General features: G+C 39.8%; 1 protein-coding gene across 3 annotated transcripts in view; it reads right to left on the bottom strand.

The window, feature by feature from the left end:
- LOC126095327 (Hermansky-Pudlak syndrome 5 protein homolog) overlaps positions 1–15,013 on the bottom strand; it is a 100,021-nt gene that overhangs the window by 35,116 nt on the left and 49,892 nt on the right. For all 3 annotated transcript variants that reach the window (XM_049910134.1, XM_049910132.1, XM_049910133.1), the window contains exon 5: positions 3,641–6,450. In XM_049910134.1, the coding sequence (XP_049766091.1) occupies positions 3,641–6,450 (2,810 nt within the window). The remainder of the gene's footprint in view (positions 1–3,640; positions 6,451–15,013) is intronic.

The following is a 15,013-nucleotide window of genomic DNA, read 5'->3' as shown; positions in this document are numbered from 1 at the left end:
TGGGTAGATATATGTGATTATAGAAACTGTGACAATATTGATTATCCATGACTTGATCTGTTTGATAAACCATGCGATGTGTTCCTTTGTGTGAAATTAATCGATGTACTGTAATCATGGTGCTGTACATCCATAATATTCTGGTGCTGAAACTTGGAACAAATTATGATTTCCTGTGTGATATTAACAATTAACGGCTTACTTCACCCTGCAGCAAACAAGAGATGACATCTGATATAATATGATCACATAAACTGCTTGCTTCAAAATAGTGTTTGTGATAGATTCGGAGACACTTCCTTATACTAAAAGTTTGAAACCTTCGCCCTGTGTAGGTAATTTGACAGCAAAAGCTTCTTTTATTATACATCTGAGCATAGACTCTGTCCGATTTCTCAGCAATTCACAAACTCACTCTGACAGTTTTGCAAAAGCAGTCTTTAGTAAGACATAATCCCAGATGAATTAGAAAATTGTTAGCACAACTTCAAAGCAAAGCGAGTGAGAAAGAGGGCTAATACTATGCAGTTTTGTATGACTCTTGTTGGACTTACCACAGAAAGCCCATTTGACAATTTTGAACACTACACAGAAGCTCATTTCATTACATGATGCTACTCATAATTTTCTCTGTGACCACAAATATGACCAGACATGCTCAACTGCTAGGAATATGTAAGACTTCACAGCTATAAAAGAACCAAAAAATGACTTCAAGTTTCATGATATTTTAGTCAAAGTCCAGTGCACAAGCATACTCGGGATTTTATTATCGGTGATCTTCAAATTTTTGTAAATATTTGGAGCTTTAAAAGTGTCTTTATATGTGTATATATGATGTTAATTATTATAGAATATTTTCATTAATACAAATGTATTTTTTGAACATAATTTGAAAAAAATGTTAAGGCAAGGGGTTAACTCTACACGAAAATGATATTTAACTTGTAGGTCCCTGTGGTTACATGGTGTTCAGAGAAGCACAGAACACCTATTAATTTAGAATTTTCCATATCATCTGTGTATGCAATAAGCTAATCTATTTTGTTTTTCAACTCTCTAATGTTCTGATGAAACAAACTTTATTTTTCTGGAAACTGTTACATGTATTATGGTTTTGTAATGCTCTAATTTCTTTCAGCACTCTTTGTGATCTGACTCTAGACTAAAAAATGTGCCTCCTTGGTTTCAGCAATTACAGGGATTCTGTCTTGTGTGCTTGTGCCCCCCCCCCCCCTTCTACACTTTCTTTGAGGTGTACAGCTAATCTTTCCTTCCCCCTCCCATTCAGTGCAGGCCATGATTAGCGTATCCCCATCTCCCAATCACAGCAGCAGGTAATGAGACTTATGTTTCAGTTAAAAGCAATTCACTCAACTCTTTGTTCGCTTGGCTAACACCCACGTTAACCCAGGTCTGGTTATGTCACTGCAAAACCTTGACAAATCCCACACAAGTGTAAAAGGAAATTATATCACAATTGATGAAAAGATTACACACCACTTTCCCAACTACCTTTCAATCTTAATTGCAGCCTCGCACAAAGGACTTGCTAAAATGCACAAAACAAATTTTCCTCAAGCTGCTTTACTTTTTGAAGATAACATGTATATGGATCATTTTGTAGCAGGTGCTGATGATGACAATTCAGTGATTAACTTACATTACATGTTTACCTCACTCATGGCATAAATCAGTCTATCTATGGTGAAGTGGTCCACAAATTCAGGCCAACTGATTGCCATATTTCAATCAGAATGTGTTGTGAAGACTACAGATATGGAGTACTTTGGGTCCATAGGACACAGAGGCTGACATGCTCAGACTGTCCACAATGTCATTGACAATATTAGAAAATGTCCTGCCACAAAGTGAGAAATACTTTGAAGCACTGCCAGATTCTAGACCCACTGGGTCTGTTGTTGCCTGTGTCCCTCACGGCAAAAATAATTTACCAGGAAATTTGGCCAAGAAGAACTGAATAGGACAAACTCTTACCTCTTGAACCTGCCATATGCTTGTAAATGTGGATACCAACTTTGCCAGCACATTTGCACATAAAAATGCCCTGAAGGGTTGGTGTTTCTGAAGACACTGAATCAGAAATCCATGTATTTTCTGATGCATCAGAAAAGGCATAAGGTGCAGTCCTTTATGTATGACATCACTACAAACATAAAATCACTTCATTTAGTTTGCAGTAAAGACGGACAAGCTTCCACCAAGAGAAAAAAGCTCCCATGTCTGGACCTTCTAGCAACATTTCTTGGCTCAAGACTACTTTATTATCTCAATAAGGTCACGAGCTATGACACAGGTTGTGCAACACTGTGGACTGACTCAACTGTAGCCTTAGGAAGGATACAAAATGACCAAAATTGATGGAAGGCCTTTGTGTCAAACCATGTTATCGACATATAATGACGAAGAAATCCACCACAGTGTAGACACAGCCCTTGTGAGGAAAACCCAGCTGATCTGATCTCCAGAGGTACCACTGCAGACAAACTTCAGCACACTACTATATGGTTCCATAGGCCTGCTTGGTTAGCAATGAATCCGACACAGTAGGATTCTGGGAACAGATGGTGGGATCTGTCAAATGCTGCCTGAGAAATGTTTTAGGGCAGTCACAGTTAGATGAAGGAGGTCTCAACACAATCCTGGTCAAAAGAAGCAGCACTAAATTCTAGACCTATTATTCAAGGGGGAAAGAAATCTCAACCACTGAAACCTGCACATTTCCTTGTAGGTGAGCAACTCACAACATTACCCACAGGCCCAGAACCACCAGTTACAAAGGATATGTCCAAGGAGTTTCAATGACAGCAGAAGATGGTTGAACATATCTGGAACAGGTGGAAGAAAACATACATGATTCTGCTCAAAAACTTTCATGAAGCTCATCAACCAAGGTCAGGTTCAGAAAGACTTCAGCTGGGTGATGTAATTCTTCTATGAGAGGATGTTTGCCCATAACACTTGTGGAGTAAGGTGCAGGTAGATCTTCATGAAGGAAGAGACAGGAAGATGTGAACTGTAACATTATGAACTTCAAAAGGGTCCACAACCTCAAGTCCCATTCAACTACTCATTTCTTTTGAAACTGACCAGGTTGGGGAGGATGTTGCAGATCAATATTTGTAATTACATACACTCTGACAATACTGATTATCCATGACTTTATCTGATACATATTTCATGATGCACATTCCTTTGTGTCAAATAATCAAATGTTGTATTGGAATCATAGTGTTGTGTGACCATAATATCACTCTAATCAATTCGTGCTTTCTCCCACAAAAAGGAAGCTATTTTAAATGTTTTATTTCACAGTACTTGGAATTGCGCCTCCTAATGTTAGTTACCGCCTGATCACAGTCAAAATATCGATGAATCACCATGTTATTTTTAATATTCAAATTTACATTATTAGTTTGTTTTGGGATTCAACATTACTCAAGCAAGGTATATAACTAAAATGACAGAAAATCAAATGTGTTATTACTTAAGGTATTATACAGCAATTACAAACACACTGGTCAGACAAATTAAGAAATCAAATGCATGTATAAGACATACAACATTCTAGAATAAAGTATTTTATTAAATTAATTAATTAATACTGTACTGCACTTACTTTGCATCAAGTTCACCAGGCTGAATCTGTGGACTATGCTTCTTGAAGAGAGAGGTTGCTCCATGAGGGCCCAGGCTTTTGACAATCAAAGCACCCAACAAAGAGAGAGACAGTGATCCACGGAAATCCTTTTCTACCATAAACGGGTAGCTACAGCCCAGGCAAGTACCAGAGCGAAAAGTAAACACCAGAGATAAAACATGATTCCAGAAACTTACATCTGCTTCAGATAGATATTCTTCTAAATCTTGTATACTGCCCAACTGCACAATCAATTTTAAGTCTGTATCTGACCTATCACACTTCTTATGTAACATATGATACCATAAATGAGGAATCTGTTTGCATAGAAGTAATGCTCGCTCATGATCAGTCCTCTGAAAGTAATCTAAAACAATTGTACCTATTTCAATAAATTTAACTTTCTCACTACTCGGTGTTTCCAGAGGATATCCACACTTGCATGTCTTTCCACAATCCTGGTTAACCGATTCTAAAGCTGCGGTGATGAAATTTGCAAGGAAGTTGTCATGTACTGAATCCAGTACAGTGTTTCTGAAGTTAGGCAATTTAACAACACAAGAGAGGAAGAGAAAATGGCAGTGACGTTTTGCAGAGTGTTCACTTTCACCATGTTTCACCATATATTGCTCCAACTTTATGGCTAAATAACAAATATCCTTTACATACATTTCCTTTCGAACAGAATTGTACATTTCAGTCTGACCCATCTGCATTGTAATGAACAGAGCATTAAGTAGCAGCAATTCTGACCAACCATTGCTACTGTCACTCTTCTCTATACTTCTAGAACCAAGAAAATTTGAAGCACCTATCTGGACTATATTTAGTAACACAGAAAGAGAGGTAAAGTAACAAGGCACTTCCAGTTTCCTTAAATCATCAAGAACGGTCTCAGGCTCAATTATTTCTGAACACAATGACAAAAATCTACCAATAGCAACATCTAATTTTAAACTATCTTCTGAAATAACAGTAAAGTAGTCTTTTAGAGAGCTTTCTGGCAGTTCTATATCATATAAGAAGTCTTTTAAGTGTTTGACTAGAGATTTATGCTTCAAAACATCATGAACTAAGAGTTTCATAGTTTCAAGTCTCTCTGGAGAAAAGTAGTGGTGAAATGGAAAGGCTGTTCCCACTACCAAAGAATCAACACTTTCATCCAAATGTTCACTTTCATCTTTAAAATGTGAATTGTCACCTTTGCTACAATCTAGTTTAGTATTCCTTCTGTTTATATAATGGTTATATTTACAAGAAATTGCTATGACACTACTACAAAAATTCATTCTTAGTGATTCCGTATCAGCAATATCCATTCTATGATATTCATCACAGATGTTAATTAAATCAGACACATTCAAATTTGGATACTCTAAGACACTTTGTTCTTCGTATGCTCTTTCTGAATTAACAAGAGAATTATCTTCAGTTAACTGACAATCAGACAAGGCTTCAGATGGCTGAGAAGAATTTTCTTGAGCGAAATTCTTGACCCTGTCTTCCAGAAACTGCCACTTCTGTTTCAGAGACTTTGTACTGTTGGTAATTGTCCATGTAACTGATTGTCCTATTTCTCTCAGTGCTTGAACTGCTTCCTGGGATGGTACAGCAGATGTTTGAAAATCATCACTACATTTGCTATCAGGGTCCATATAATTCCCACAACTTTCTTCTGTTATCCATTTATTCATGTTGTTATCAACAAAAGGACGTTGCTGATCAATCAAACTATTTGTCACATCTGGCAGAGAACTGTGACTGACACATCTTTTGCTGTTCTCAAGTTCATTAACTGTTTCCAATTTGTGTGCACTGTTTCTTTCAGGGGAAAGACTTAGTGATCTGGATTTATCTTTGAGATGTTCTGTTCTTCTTACATTAGGGACTTCGGAAACAGTGTTGTTCTCATTGCACAGAAAGTAATCATTACCAACAATGAAAATTCCTGAATCAAGACGCTGAGCTATCTGTTTCTGCTCAGCATGTTTTGACAATTCTTTGAGAAGTGGTGATAGTGACAGGACTAAATCTTGATCAAGTTCCAACTTTTCTGTAAGATCTGCTAACACACACAGTTTTGGAGACGTGTTTATTGCTTCCAATAACCATTTCTCATGAAGTTTACACATTAGGCCACATAATGTATACTGTTTACGAAAGTACAGTAGTAACAAGAATTTCTCCAATGGATGAAGAGTAAGTACATGCATTTTCCCTGTGGCTGTCCAGACATAAATGTTATTGTCTACTGTGACAGCATCCACAATATCAGTAAAGCTGTTATTCCACAGAATCACCCTGGCTGTATACGGATCAAAAATGTAAAGTCCATCACTTTTGAAAGTAAAGAGAAAACTATCAGATAAAGTGAGCAGCTTAGCAAAATTAAATGACTGCTGATTCCAACAGACACTGGAACCTTCTAAACTGACTGGCAAATTCTGACTAGAATAACTTATAACTGGTTCTGGAGGTACAGCAAGAGCAAGTTTGAACTGATGTGTGCTCAGAACAGTTCCATCTGATGCAGCTTCCCAAATACGTGATCCAGGTCGAGCGCAAAACATATGTGGTTGTCTATCTTCGACATGCTTTGCAAAGCAGCCTCCAAATTCCCCTTCCCGAAGCTTCTGTCCTATCTGCCTATATTGTTCTCTAATTGTATCACAGATAAATGATCGTGTGAGTGTTGACACCAACAGAAGTCCATCCTGTCCATCCATTTGTACCACACGTGAATCAAGCTGCATAAGCTGGAATGATGGTGTGCTAAAAACATTCTTCCCCTGCAAATAACAATATTGTTACAGTTAATACTTATAGCACAAAAAACACTGTTTCTGTGTATAAATAAACATTACTATAATCACTTTCCCTAGCAGATTACAAAACAGGCATTTCACAGATGATGAAAGATTCAGAAGATGTAACTAGGAGCTCAGTACTCAGTATTATATGAGATACAACAATGACTGATTTTTACTACAAAATAAAAACAATCATACAACAAAATAATATGCATTCTATCAACACCTGGCAACAGACTCCTCCCAGGCATTTATCAATATATAGTTAAACTAACAATACTGAAAGTACCAGCCCTATCATAAGCATCAGTAATGCACAATAAAAAGGAAGAACCAATAAGAAGATACTTATTCTCATTTCCAGTATGAAGCTTCCTTTTCAGCAGAAACATTATATTGGATAAGACAAGGGATGATGGAGAAAGAATAAAACTCAAAACCATGCAGTTAGTATAGTCTGCTATAACTTGAAGAGCAAGCAACATTTGTGGTGGGGGAAATGGTCTTTCCCAGAAAAATGTTCAGGGCTAATTTTAAGAACATTTTTCCATGCAAGAAATGCAGATCTGGCCTCCAGCCTACTACCCTCCCCCTTCCCCTTCCCCTGACATTAGTAGCCTTTCCCTGGGCTACAGACATTCTTCTATTTGAAAAATAAACTTTTTGACTAAGCATCCATGTAACGGGATTCAAATTTCACTCAAGTGCTCATGATCCACATCAGCCTATGCACGTTAATGCCATTTATTCAAAGCCCTCTGCTTCACAAGCTTCTACTGCTCTTCGTGTGACTCATGTTTCACCAGACACTTGCTCTCGCATTCAGCACAGTGCGAGGAAACTTTTTGTGACTTTGAACATTTGTGGACGTTCTGTTCCCATGCTACTGGACACTGGTGTGTCAGTTTCTTTACCGAACCAATCAACGTATGACTTGCTTGGTTTGGTCCCGCTTCGTTGTTCGAATTCCACACTGACTGCATTTACTGGACAGAAAATCTCAGTGCTCGGCGTGTGTAGTTTGCAAGCCACGTATGGTGCAATGACAAAAGCCATCTCTTTCCATGTGCTCCGCTCTAGTGATGCTACAAACATTTTTGGCACGGACGCATTTGAGGGCCTCGCAATTCAGGAAAATGTACTTTGCATCAACACTAGTGACAGTGCAGACAGTGTTGCCGCACTATGCGATGATTTTGCTGAACTCTCTTCTGATGGCCTCGGTTGTGCCACAGACTTTGCAGCAGATGTTGTACTTAAAGACAATGCCATTCTTATTTTCCGGCGCACACTGCGTGATGCCGTAGCTGCTGAAATTATGTATTTGCAAGACAGTGGTGTCATTGCGCCTGTTTCTGCTTCACCATGGGCTTCACCTATAGTGTGTGTAAAGAAACCGTATTTGTGCTGACTAAGTCTACAGTAAATCCCCAGACAGTGGTAGCTACGTTTCCCTTACCGCGTCCTAAAGACGTTTTTGATATGCTTGGTGTGGGAAAATTCTTTTCCATGATTGATGTGCGGGACGTAAACTTTCAGATTCCGCTCGACGAACAGTCACAGCACTATTTTGTGATCAATACCCACCTTGGATTGTTCAAGTTTCGCCACCTTCTGTTCGGTTGTGCTTCGGCTCCTGCTATTTTTCAGTCTTATTTGCAGCAGTTGTGTGCCACTGTCCCTGGTTGTTTCAATTATCTGAGCGATATAGTTGTATCAGGTCGCACCCCTGATGAACATTTGCAGAATTTGCGTACCCTATTTACTGCACTTTTGCACGCAGGACTAAAGTGTAACATAGAAAAGTGCAAATTTTTTCAAGCTGATATTCAGTAATTAGGACATATGATTAACGGACAGGGTATCCACCCCTCACTGTCACATCTCAGTGCAATTAGGGACTTGCCAGCACCCAGGAACTTTAAAGAACTTCAGTCTGTGTTGCAAAATTACATATTATATTTGGTTTATACCAAATGCAGTGCAGATTGCAGCACCTTTCCTTCTCCTTAGGCGTACGAGTGTTTCTTTTGTTTGGTCTACGGAATGTGACGCTGCTTTCCAGAAGCTCAAATCTGCTTTGTTGAGTGATCGCTGTTTGATTCCTTTCGATCCCTCCAAACCGATTGTTTTGGCTGTCGATGCATCTTCTCATGGCATCGGAGTGGTTCTCTTGAACCGCATTAATTCTGTCGATCGCTCGATTGCTTTTGCGTCTAAGTTGCTCAGTTCTGCCCAGCAAAACTATTCTCAAATTGAGAAAGAAGCTTCAGCTATTGTCTATGGAGTGACAAAGTTTCATGATTTTTTGTACGGTTGCAAGTTCTATTTGGTCACCTACCATAAGCCTCTGACGTCGTCGTTTCCCCCGTCAAAGCCAGTTCCAGCCCATACGGCACAAAAGTTGCAATGTTGGTTTTTGTTTTTGTAAAACTACAATCCTACCCCCATGAACCATGGACCTTGCTATTGGTGGGGAGGCTTGCATGCCTCAGCGATACAGATGGCCATACCGTAGATGCAACCACAACGGAGGGGTGTCTGTTGAGAGGCCAGACAAACGTGTGGTTCCTGAAGAGGAGCAGCAATCTTTTCAGTAGTTGCAGGGGCAACAGTCTGGATGATTGACTGATCTGACCTTGCAACACTAACCAAAACGGCCTTGCTGTGCTGGTACTGCGAACGGCTGAAAGCAAGGGGAAACTACAGCCGTAATTTTTCCTGAGGGCATGCAGCTTTACTGTATGGTTAAATAATGATGGCGTCCCCTTCGGTAAAATATTCTGGAGGTAAAATAGTTCACCCTTCGGATATCCGGACAGGGACTACTCAGGAGGACGTTGTTATCAGGAGAAGGAAAACTGGCATTCTACGGATCGGAGCGTGGAATAACAGATCCCTTAATCGGGCAGGTAGGTTAGAAAATTTAAAAAGGGAAATGGATAGATTGAATTTAGATATAGTGGGAATTAGTGAAGTTCGGTGGCAGGAGGAACAAGACTTTTGGTCAGGTGAATACAGGGTTATAAATACAAAATCGAATAGGGGTAATGCAGAAGTAGGTTTAATAATGAATAAAAAAAATGGAGTGCGGGTAAGCTACTACCAACAGCATAGTGAATACATTATTGTGGCCAAGATAGACATGAAGCCCATGCCTACTACAGTAGTACAAGTTTATATGCCAACTAGCTCTGCAGATGATGAAGAAATTGATGAAATGTATGATGAGATAAAAGAAATTATTAAGGTAGTCAAGGGAGACCAAAATTTAATAGTCATGGGTGACTGGAATTCGAGAGTAGGAAAAGGGAGAGAAGGAAACATAGTGGGTGAATATGGATTGGGGGAGAGAAATGAAAGAGGAAGCCGTCTGGTAGAATTTTGCACAGAGCATAACTTAATTATAGCTAACACTTCGTTCCAAAAATCATAAAAGAAGGTTGTATACGGGGAAGAATCCTGGAGATACTAGAAGGTATCGGATAGATTATATAATGGTAAGACAGAGATTTAGGAACCAGGTTTTAAATTGTACGACATTTCCAGGGACAGAGGTGGACTCTGACCACAATCTATTGGTTATGAACTGTAGATTAAAACTGAAGAAACTGCAAAAAGATGGAATTTAAGGAGATGGGACCTGGATAAACTGAAAGAACCAGAGGTTGTACAGAGTTTCAGAGACAGCATAAGGGAACAATTGACAGGAATGGGAGAAAGAAATACAGTAGAAGACAAATGGGTAGCTCTGAGGGATGAAATAGTGAACGAAGCAGAGGATCAAATAGGTAAAAAGACGAGGGCTAGTAGAAATCCTTGGGTAACAGAAGAAATATTGAATTTAATTGATGAAAGGAGAAAACATAAAAACGCAGTAAATGAAGCAGGCAAAAGGGAATACAAACGTCTCATAAACAAGATCGACAGGAAGTGCAAAATGGCTAAGCAGGGATGGCTAGAGGACAAATGTAAGGACATAGAGGCTTATCTCACTAGGGGTAAGATAGATACTGCCTACAGGAAAATTAAAGAGACCTTTGGAGAAAAGAGAGCCACTTGTATGAAAATCAAGAGCTCAGATGGGAACCCAGTTCTAAGCAAAGAAGGGAAAGCAGAAAGGTGGAAGGAGTATATAGAGGGTCTATACAAGGGCGATGTACTTGAGGACAATATTATGGAAATGGAAGAGGATATAGAAGAAGATTAAATGGGAGATACGATACTACATGAAGAGTTTGACAGAGCACTGAAAGACCTGAGTCGAAACAAGGCCCCCGGAGTAGACAACATTCCATTGGAACTACTGACGGCCTTGGGAGAGCCAGTCCTGACAAAACTCTACCATCTGGTGAGCAAGATGTATGAGACAGGTGAAATACCCTCAGACTTCAAGAAGAATATAATAATTCCAATCCAAAAGATAGCAGGTGTTGACAGATGTGAAAATTACCGAACTATCAGTTTAATAAGCCACGGCTGCAAAATAATAACGCGTATTCTTTACAGACGAATGGAAAAATTGGTAGAAGCCGACCTTGGCGAAGATCAGTTTGGATTCCGTAGAAATGTTGGAACACGTGAGGCAATACTGACCCTACGACTTCTCTTAGAAAATAGATTAAGGAAAGGCAAACCTACATTTCTAGCAGTTGTAGACTTAGAGAAAGCTTTTGACAATGCTGACTCGAATACTCTCTTTCGAATTCTGAAGGTGGCAGGGGTAAAATACAGGGAGCGAAAGGCTATTTACAATTTGTACAGAAACCAGATGGCAGTTATAAGAGTCGAGGGGCATGAAAGGGAAGCAGTGGTTGGGAAGGGAGTGAGACAGGGTTGTAGCCTGTCCCTGATGTTATTCAATCTGTATATTGAGCAAGCAGTAAAGGAAACAAAAGAAAAATTCGGAGTGGGTATTAAAGTCCATGGAGAAGAAATAAAAACTTTGAGGTTCGCCGATGACATTGTAATTCTGTCAGAGACAGCAAAGGACTTGGAAGAGCAGTTGAACGGAATGGACAGTGTGTTGAAAGGAGGATATAAGATGAACATCAACAAAAGCAAAACGAGGATAATGGAATGTAGTCAAATTAAGTCGGGTGACGCTGAGGGAATTAGATCAGGAAATGAGGCACTTAAAGTAGTAAAGGCGTTTTGCTATTTGGGAAGCAAAATAACTGATGATGGTCGAAGTAGAGAGGATATAAAATGTAGACGCAATGGGAAGGAAAGTGTTTCTGAAGAAGCGAAATTTGTTAACATTGAGTATAGATTTAAGTGTCAGGAAGTCGTTTCTGAAAGTATTTGTATGGAGTGTAGCCATGTATGGAAGTGAAACATGGACGATAAATATTTTGGACAAGAAGAGAATAGAAGCTTTCGAAATGTGGTGCTACAGAAGAATGCTGAAGATTAGATGGGTAGATCACATAACTAATGAGGAGGTATTTAAGAGAATTGGGAAGAAGAGGAGTTTGTGGCACAACTTGACAAGAAGAAGAGACCAGCTGGTAGGACATGTTCCGAGGCACAGGTATATTTTTCCAGAACCACGACACCAATATATGCTCAGCTATATGGTCAGAAGCAGACATAAAACAAGATGGCAATCATTTCCTGTTGTGATGACATTGGATAGTTCAGCATATATTTGTCACTGTACACTGAGGTAACAAAAGTCACGGGACAGCGATATGCACATATACAGATGGCGGCAGTATTGCATACACAAGGTATATAAAAGGGCAGTGCATTGTCAGAGATGCCATTTGTATTCAGGTGATTCATGTGAAAAAGTTTCTGATGTGATTATGGCCACACAATGGGAATTAAGACTTTGAATGCTGAATGGAGCTAGACACACGGGACATTCCATTTTGGAAATCATTAGGTAATCTAATATTCAGAGATCCACAGTGTCAAGAGTATGCTGAGAATACCAAATTTAAGGCCTTACCTCTGACCACACACAAGGCAGTGGCCGACGGCCTTAACTTAATGACTGAGAGCAGCGGTGTTTGTGTGGAATTGTCAGTGCTAACAGACAAGCACCATTGCATGAAATAACCACAAAAATCAATGTGGAATGTACGATGAACATATCTGTGAGGAAAGTGCTGAAATTTGGTGTTAATGGGCCGATGACCAATGTGATTTCCTTTTATAACAGCACAACATTGCTTGTGCCCTCTCCTGGACTTGTGAGCATACCGGCTGGACTCTAGGTAACAGGAAAACTGTGGCCTGGTCGGATGAGTCCCAATTTCAGTTGGTAAGAGCTGACGGTAGGGTTAGAGTATGGCACAGACCCCCCAAAGCCATTGACCCAGCTTGTCAACAAGGCACTGTGCTAGATGATGATGGCTCCACAGTGCTGTTGGCTGTGATTACATGGAATGGACTGTGTCCAATGGTCCAACTGTGTGGACCATTTGGCTACTTGGAGACCATTTGCAGCCATTCAGGCACTTGCAGGTTTCCAAACAATCATGGAATTTTTATGAATGACAATCCACCATCTCACCAGGCGACAATTGTTCACAATTTCTTTGAAGAGTATTTTGGACAATTTGTGCAAATGATTTGGCCACCCATCAAACACTTGTGGGACGTAATTGAGAAATCAGTTCACGCACAAAATGCACCATCTCACCAGGCGACAGTTGTTCACGATTGCTTTGAAGAGTATTCTGGACAATTTGTGCAAATGATTTGGCCATCCATCGAACACTTGTGGGACGTAATCGAGAAATCAGTTCATGCACAAAATCCCATGCCAGCAACAGTCTCACAATTGTGGATGGCTGTAGAGGCAGCTTAGCTCAGTATTTCTGCAGGAGACTTCCAAAGACTTGTTGAATCCATGCCACATTGAGTGCTAGACTATGCCAGGCAAAATGAGGTCAAACATGATATTAGGAGGTATCCCATGCACTTTTCTCCTCAGTGTATATACTGCCAACTGTTGGTTCCACACTAGTATCATCACCACACCCTATATAAGATGAAGTTCACAAAACTGTTCCATGGGAACCACTCACTCTGTCCCGCATATGAGCTTGTGTGTTGATAATAAGCCCTTTAATGTCATTGATGCATGCTAGTACTTTTCATTTCATTTCCACTTATTTCAACAACACCTACTTACTCACTTATTGGCATGCAGTGTTCTCATATTAAAAAAAGGAGTTTGGATTCATTGCGACCATTTGTTTTTGATGTTGTAATTTGCATAGACATTAGTAAAGGTACCATACCATTTTTCTCAGTTTGGTGTTCTGGTCCTTCAGTTTCCATTGCTAGGATTTAACAGTAACAGTGAGGCCACTGAAAGCTAATTGTGATAGCTAAGAACATACATAACCAGTTTTAAGGTTTGAATCCGTTGCCAACTTTAGTGTACTGTTATCCATTTCTTTGTAATGCTCTACGTAACTTCTATAGGCTTCTTGTAAGGATCACATAAAATCAATCTTTCTTTCCCTCTCCTGTCCTTGGTTTGTCTGTGTCTTGTACACCTGATTCTTGTGGCGTCCATTGACCTCTCCAACACCTGGTTTTTCATACGCTTCCCATGCTTTTTTGATGCTTCTGTTAAATCCCTATAGCCATTTTGATTTTGTTATTGTTGTTGATATGTATCTAATGTTTTCTATTCCTTACTTTTTAGAATGTTATGTTTCACTGATGCTTTCTTTTTTTTTCCCTCAATTTCATTTCACTTGCCTTATAAAAACTCCTATAACGTGTTCTTATTCAGAATTTCTTCTCCTTTACCTGAGACTGTTTGTCATTGTTTACTACTACTACTGTTTTCCCAATGTTTATTGCTATCTAATTGACTACTTCTTAAATATAATGGATGGTTTATTGCCAGTTGCCTCAGCTTTATGGCCCTACAGTGTTGGGATGCCGCGACAGGTCTGCTGACAGAGATGCCAGACAGAAGCATGGGATGCAATGGAACCTCCCTCAACTGGCATCTACCTAAGTGTGGGAGCTCTGTCGGCGGAGTGGCCGCTACAGGTGTGCCATCCTGGCTGCTGCTGTACCAGAGTGCCAACAGACCTACCGTGTGATGGCTGCTGTTCACTCATATGTTGTTTTTTTTTTTTTTTTTTTTTTTTTTGGGGGGGGGGGGGGGGGGGCACTGTGGATAGTTCACAAACTCTGTTATCTGCGAGATTCAGATGAGATCAGCAACTTTGTACACTCTGTGTCAGGACTACTCGGAAAGTGAATTGGAATAACACTGGGAAGTGAGAGAGTCATAAATGAAGCCCAGTCCAGTTTGAAGAATAAGCCCCACTACATTAGTTACATTCAGCTACTTATAGTAACGCCCCTTTTGGACTGTGGCCAGCTGGAGATGGAGGAAATTATGGATCCTCAATTTCTTCACAGCCTGTTCCTGATGCTCCACTCCGATCACAAGAACTTTACACCACAGTCAAAGTACGTTTACTATCCAGGCTATGTAAGTTTTCCTCAAAACCTACTTCCAGGCTGCAATAGCACAGCTACATCTCCTGCTGCAGCAAAT

This window comes from Schistocerca cancellata, chromosome 8 (genome assembly GCF_023864275.1).
Source record: "Schistocerca cancellata isolate TAMUIC-IGC-003103 chromosome 8, iqSchCanc2.1, whole genome shotgun sequence".
Taxonomy (NCBI): Eukaryota; Metazoa; Arthropoda; class Insecta; order Orthoptera; family Acrididae; genus Schistocerca; species Schistocerca cancellata.
The sequence above is the reverse complement of the archived record's forward strand: the minus strand, read 5'-3'. Positions and strand labels throughout refer to the sequence as shown.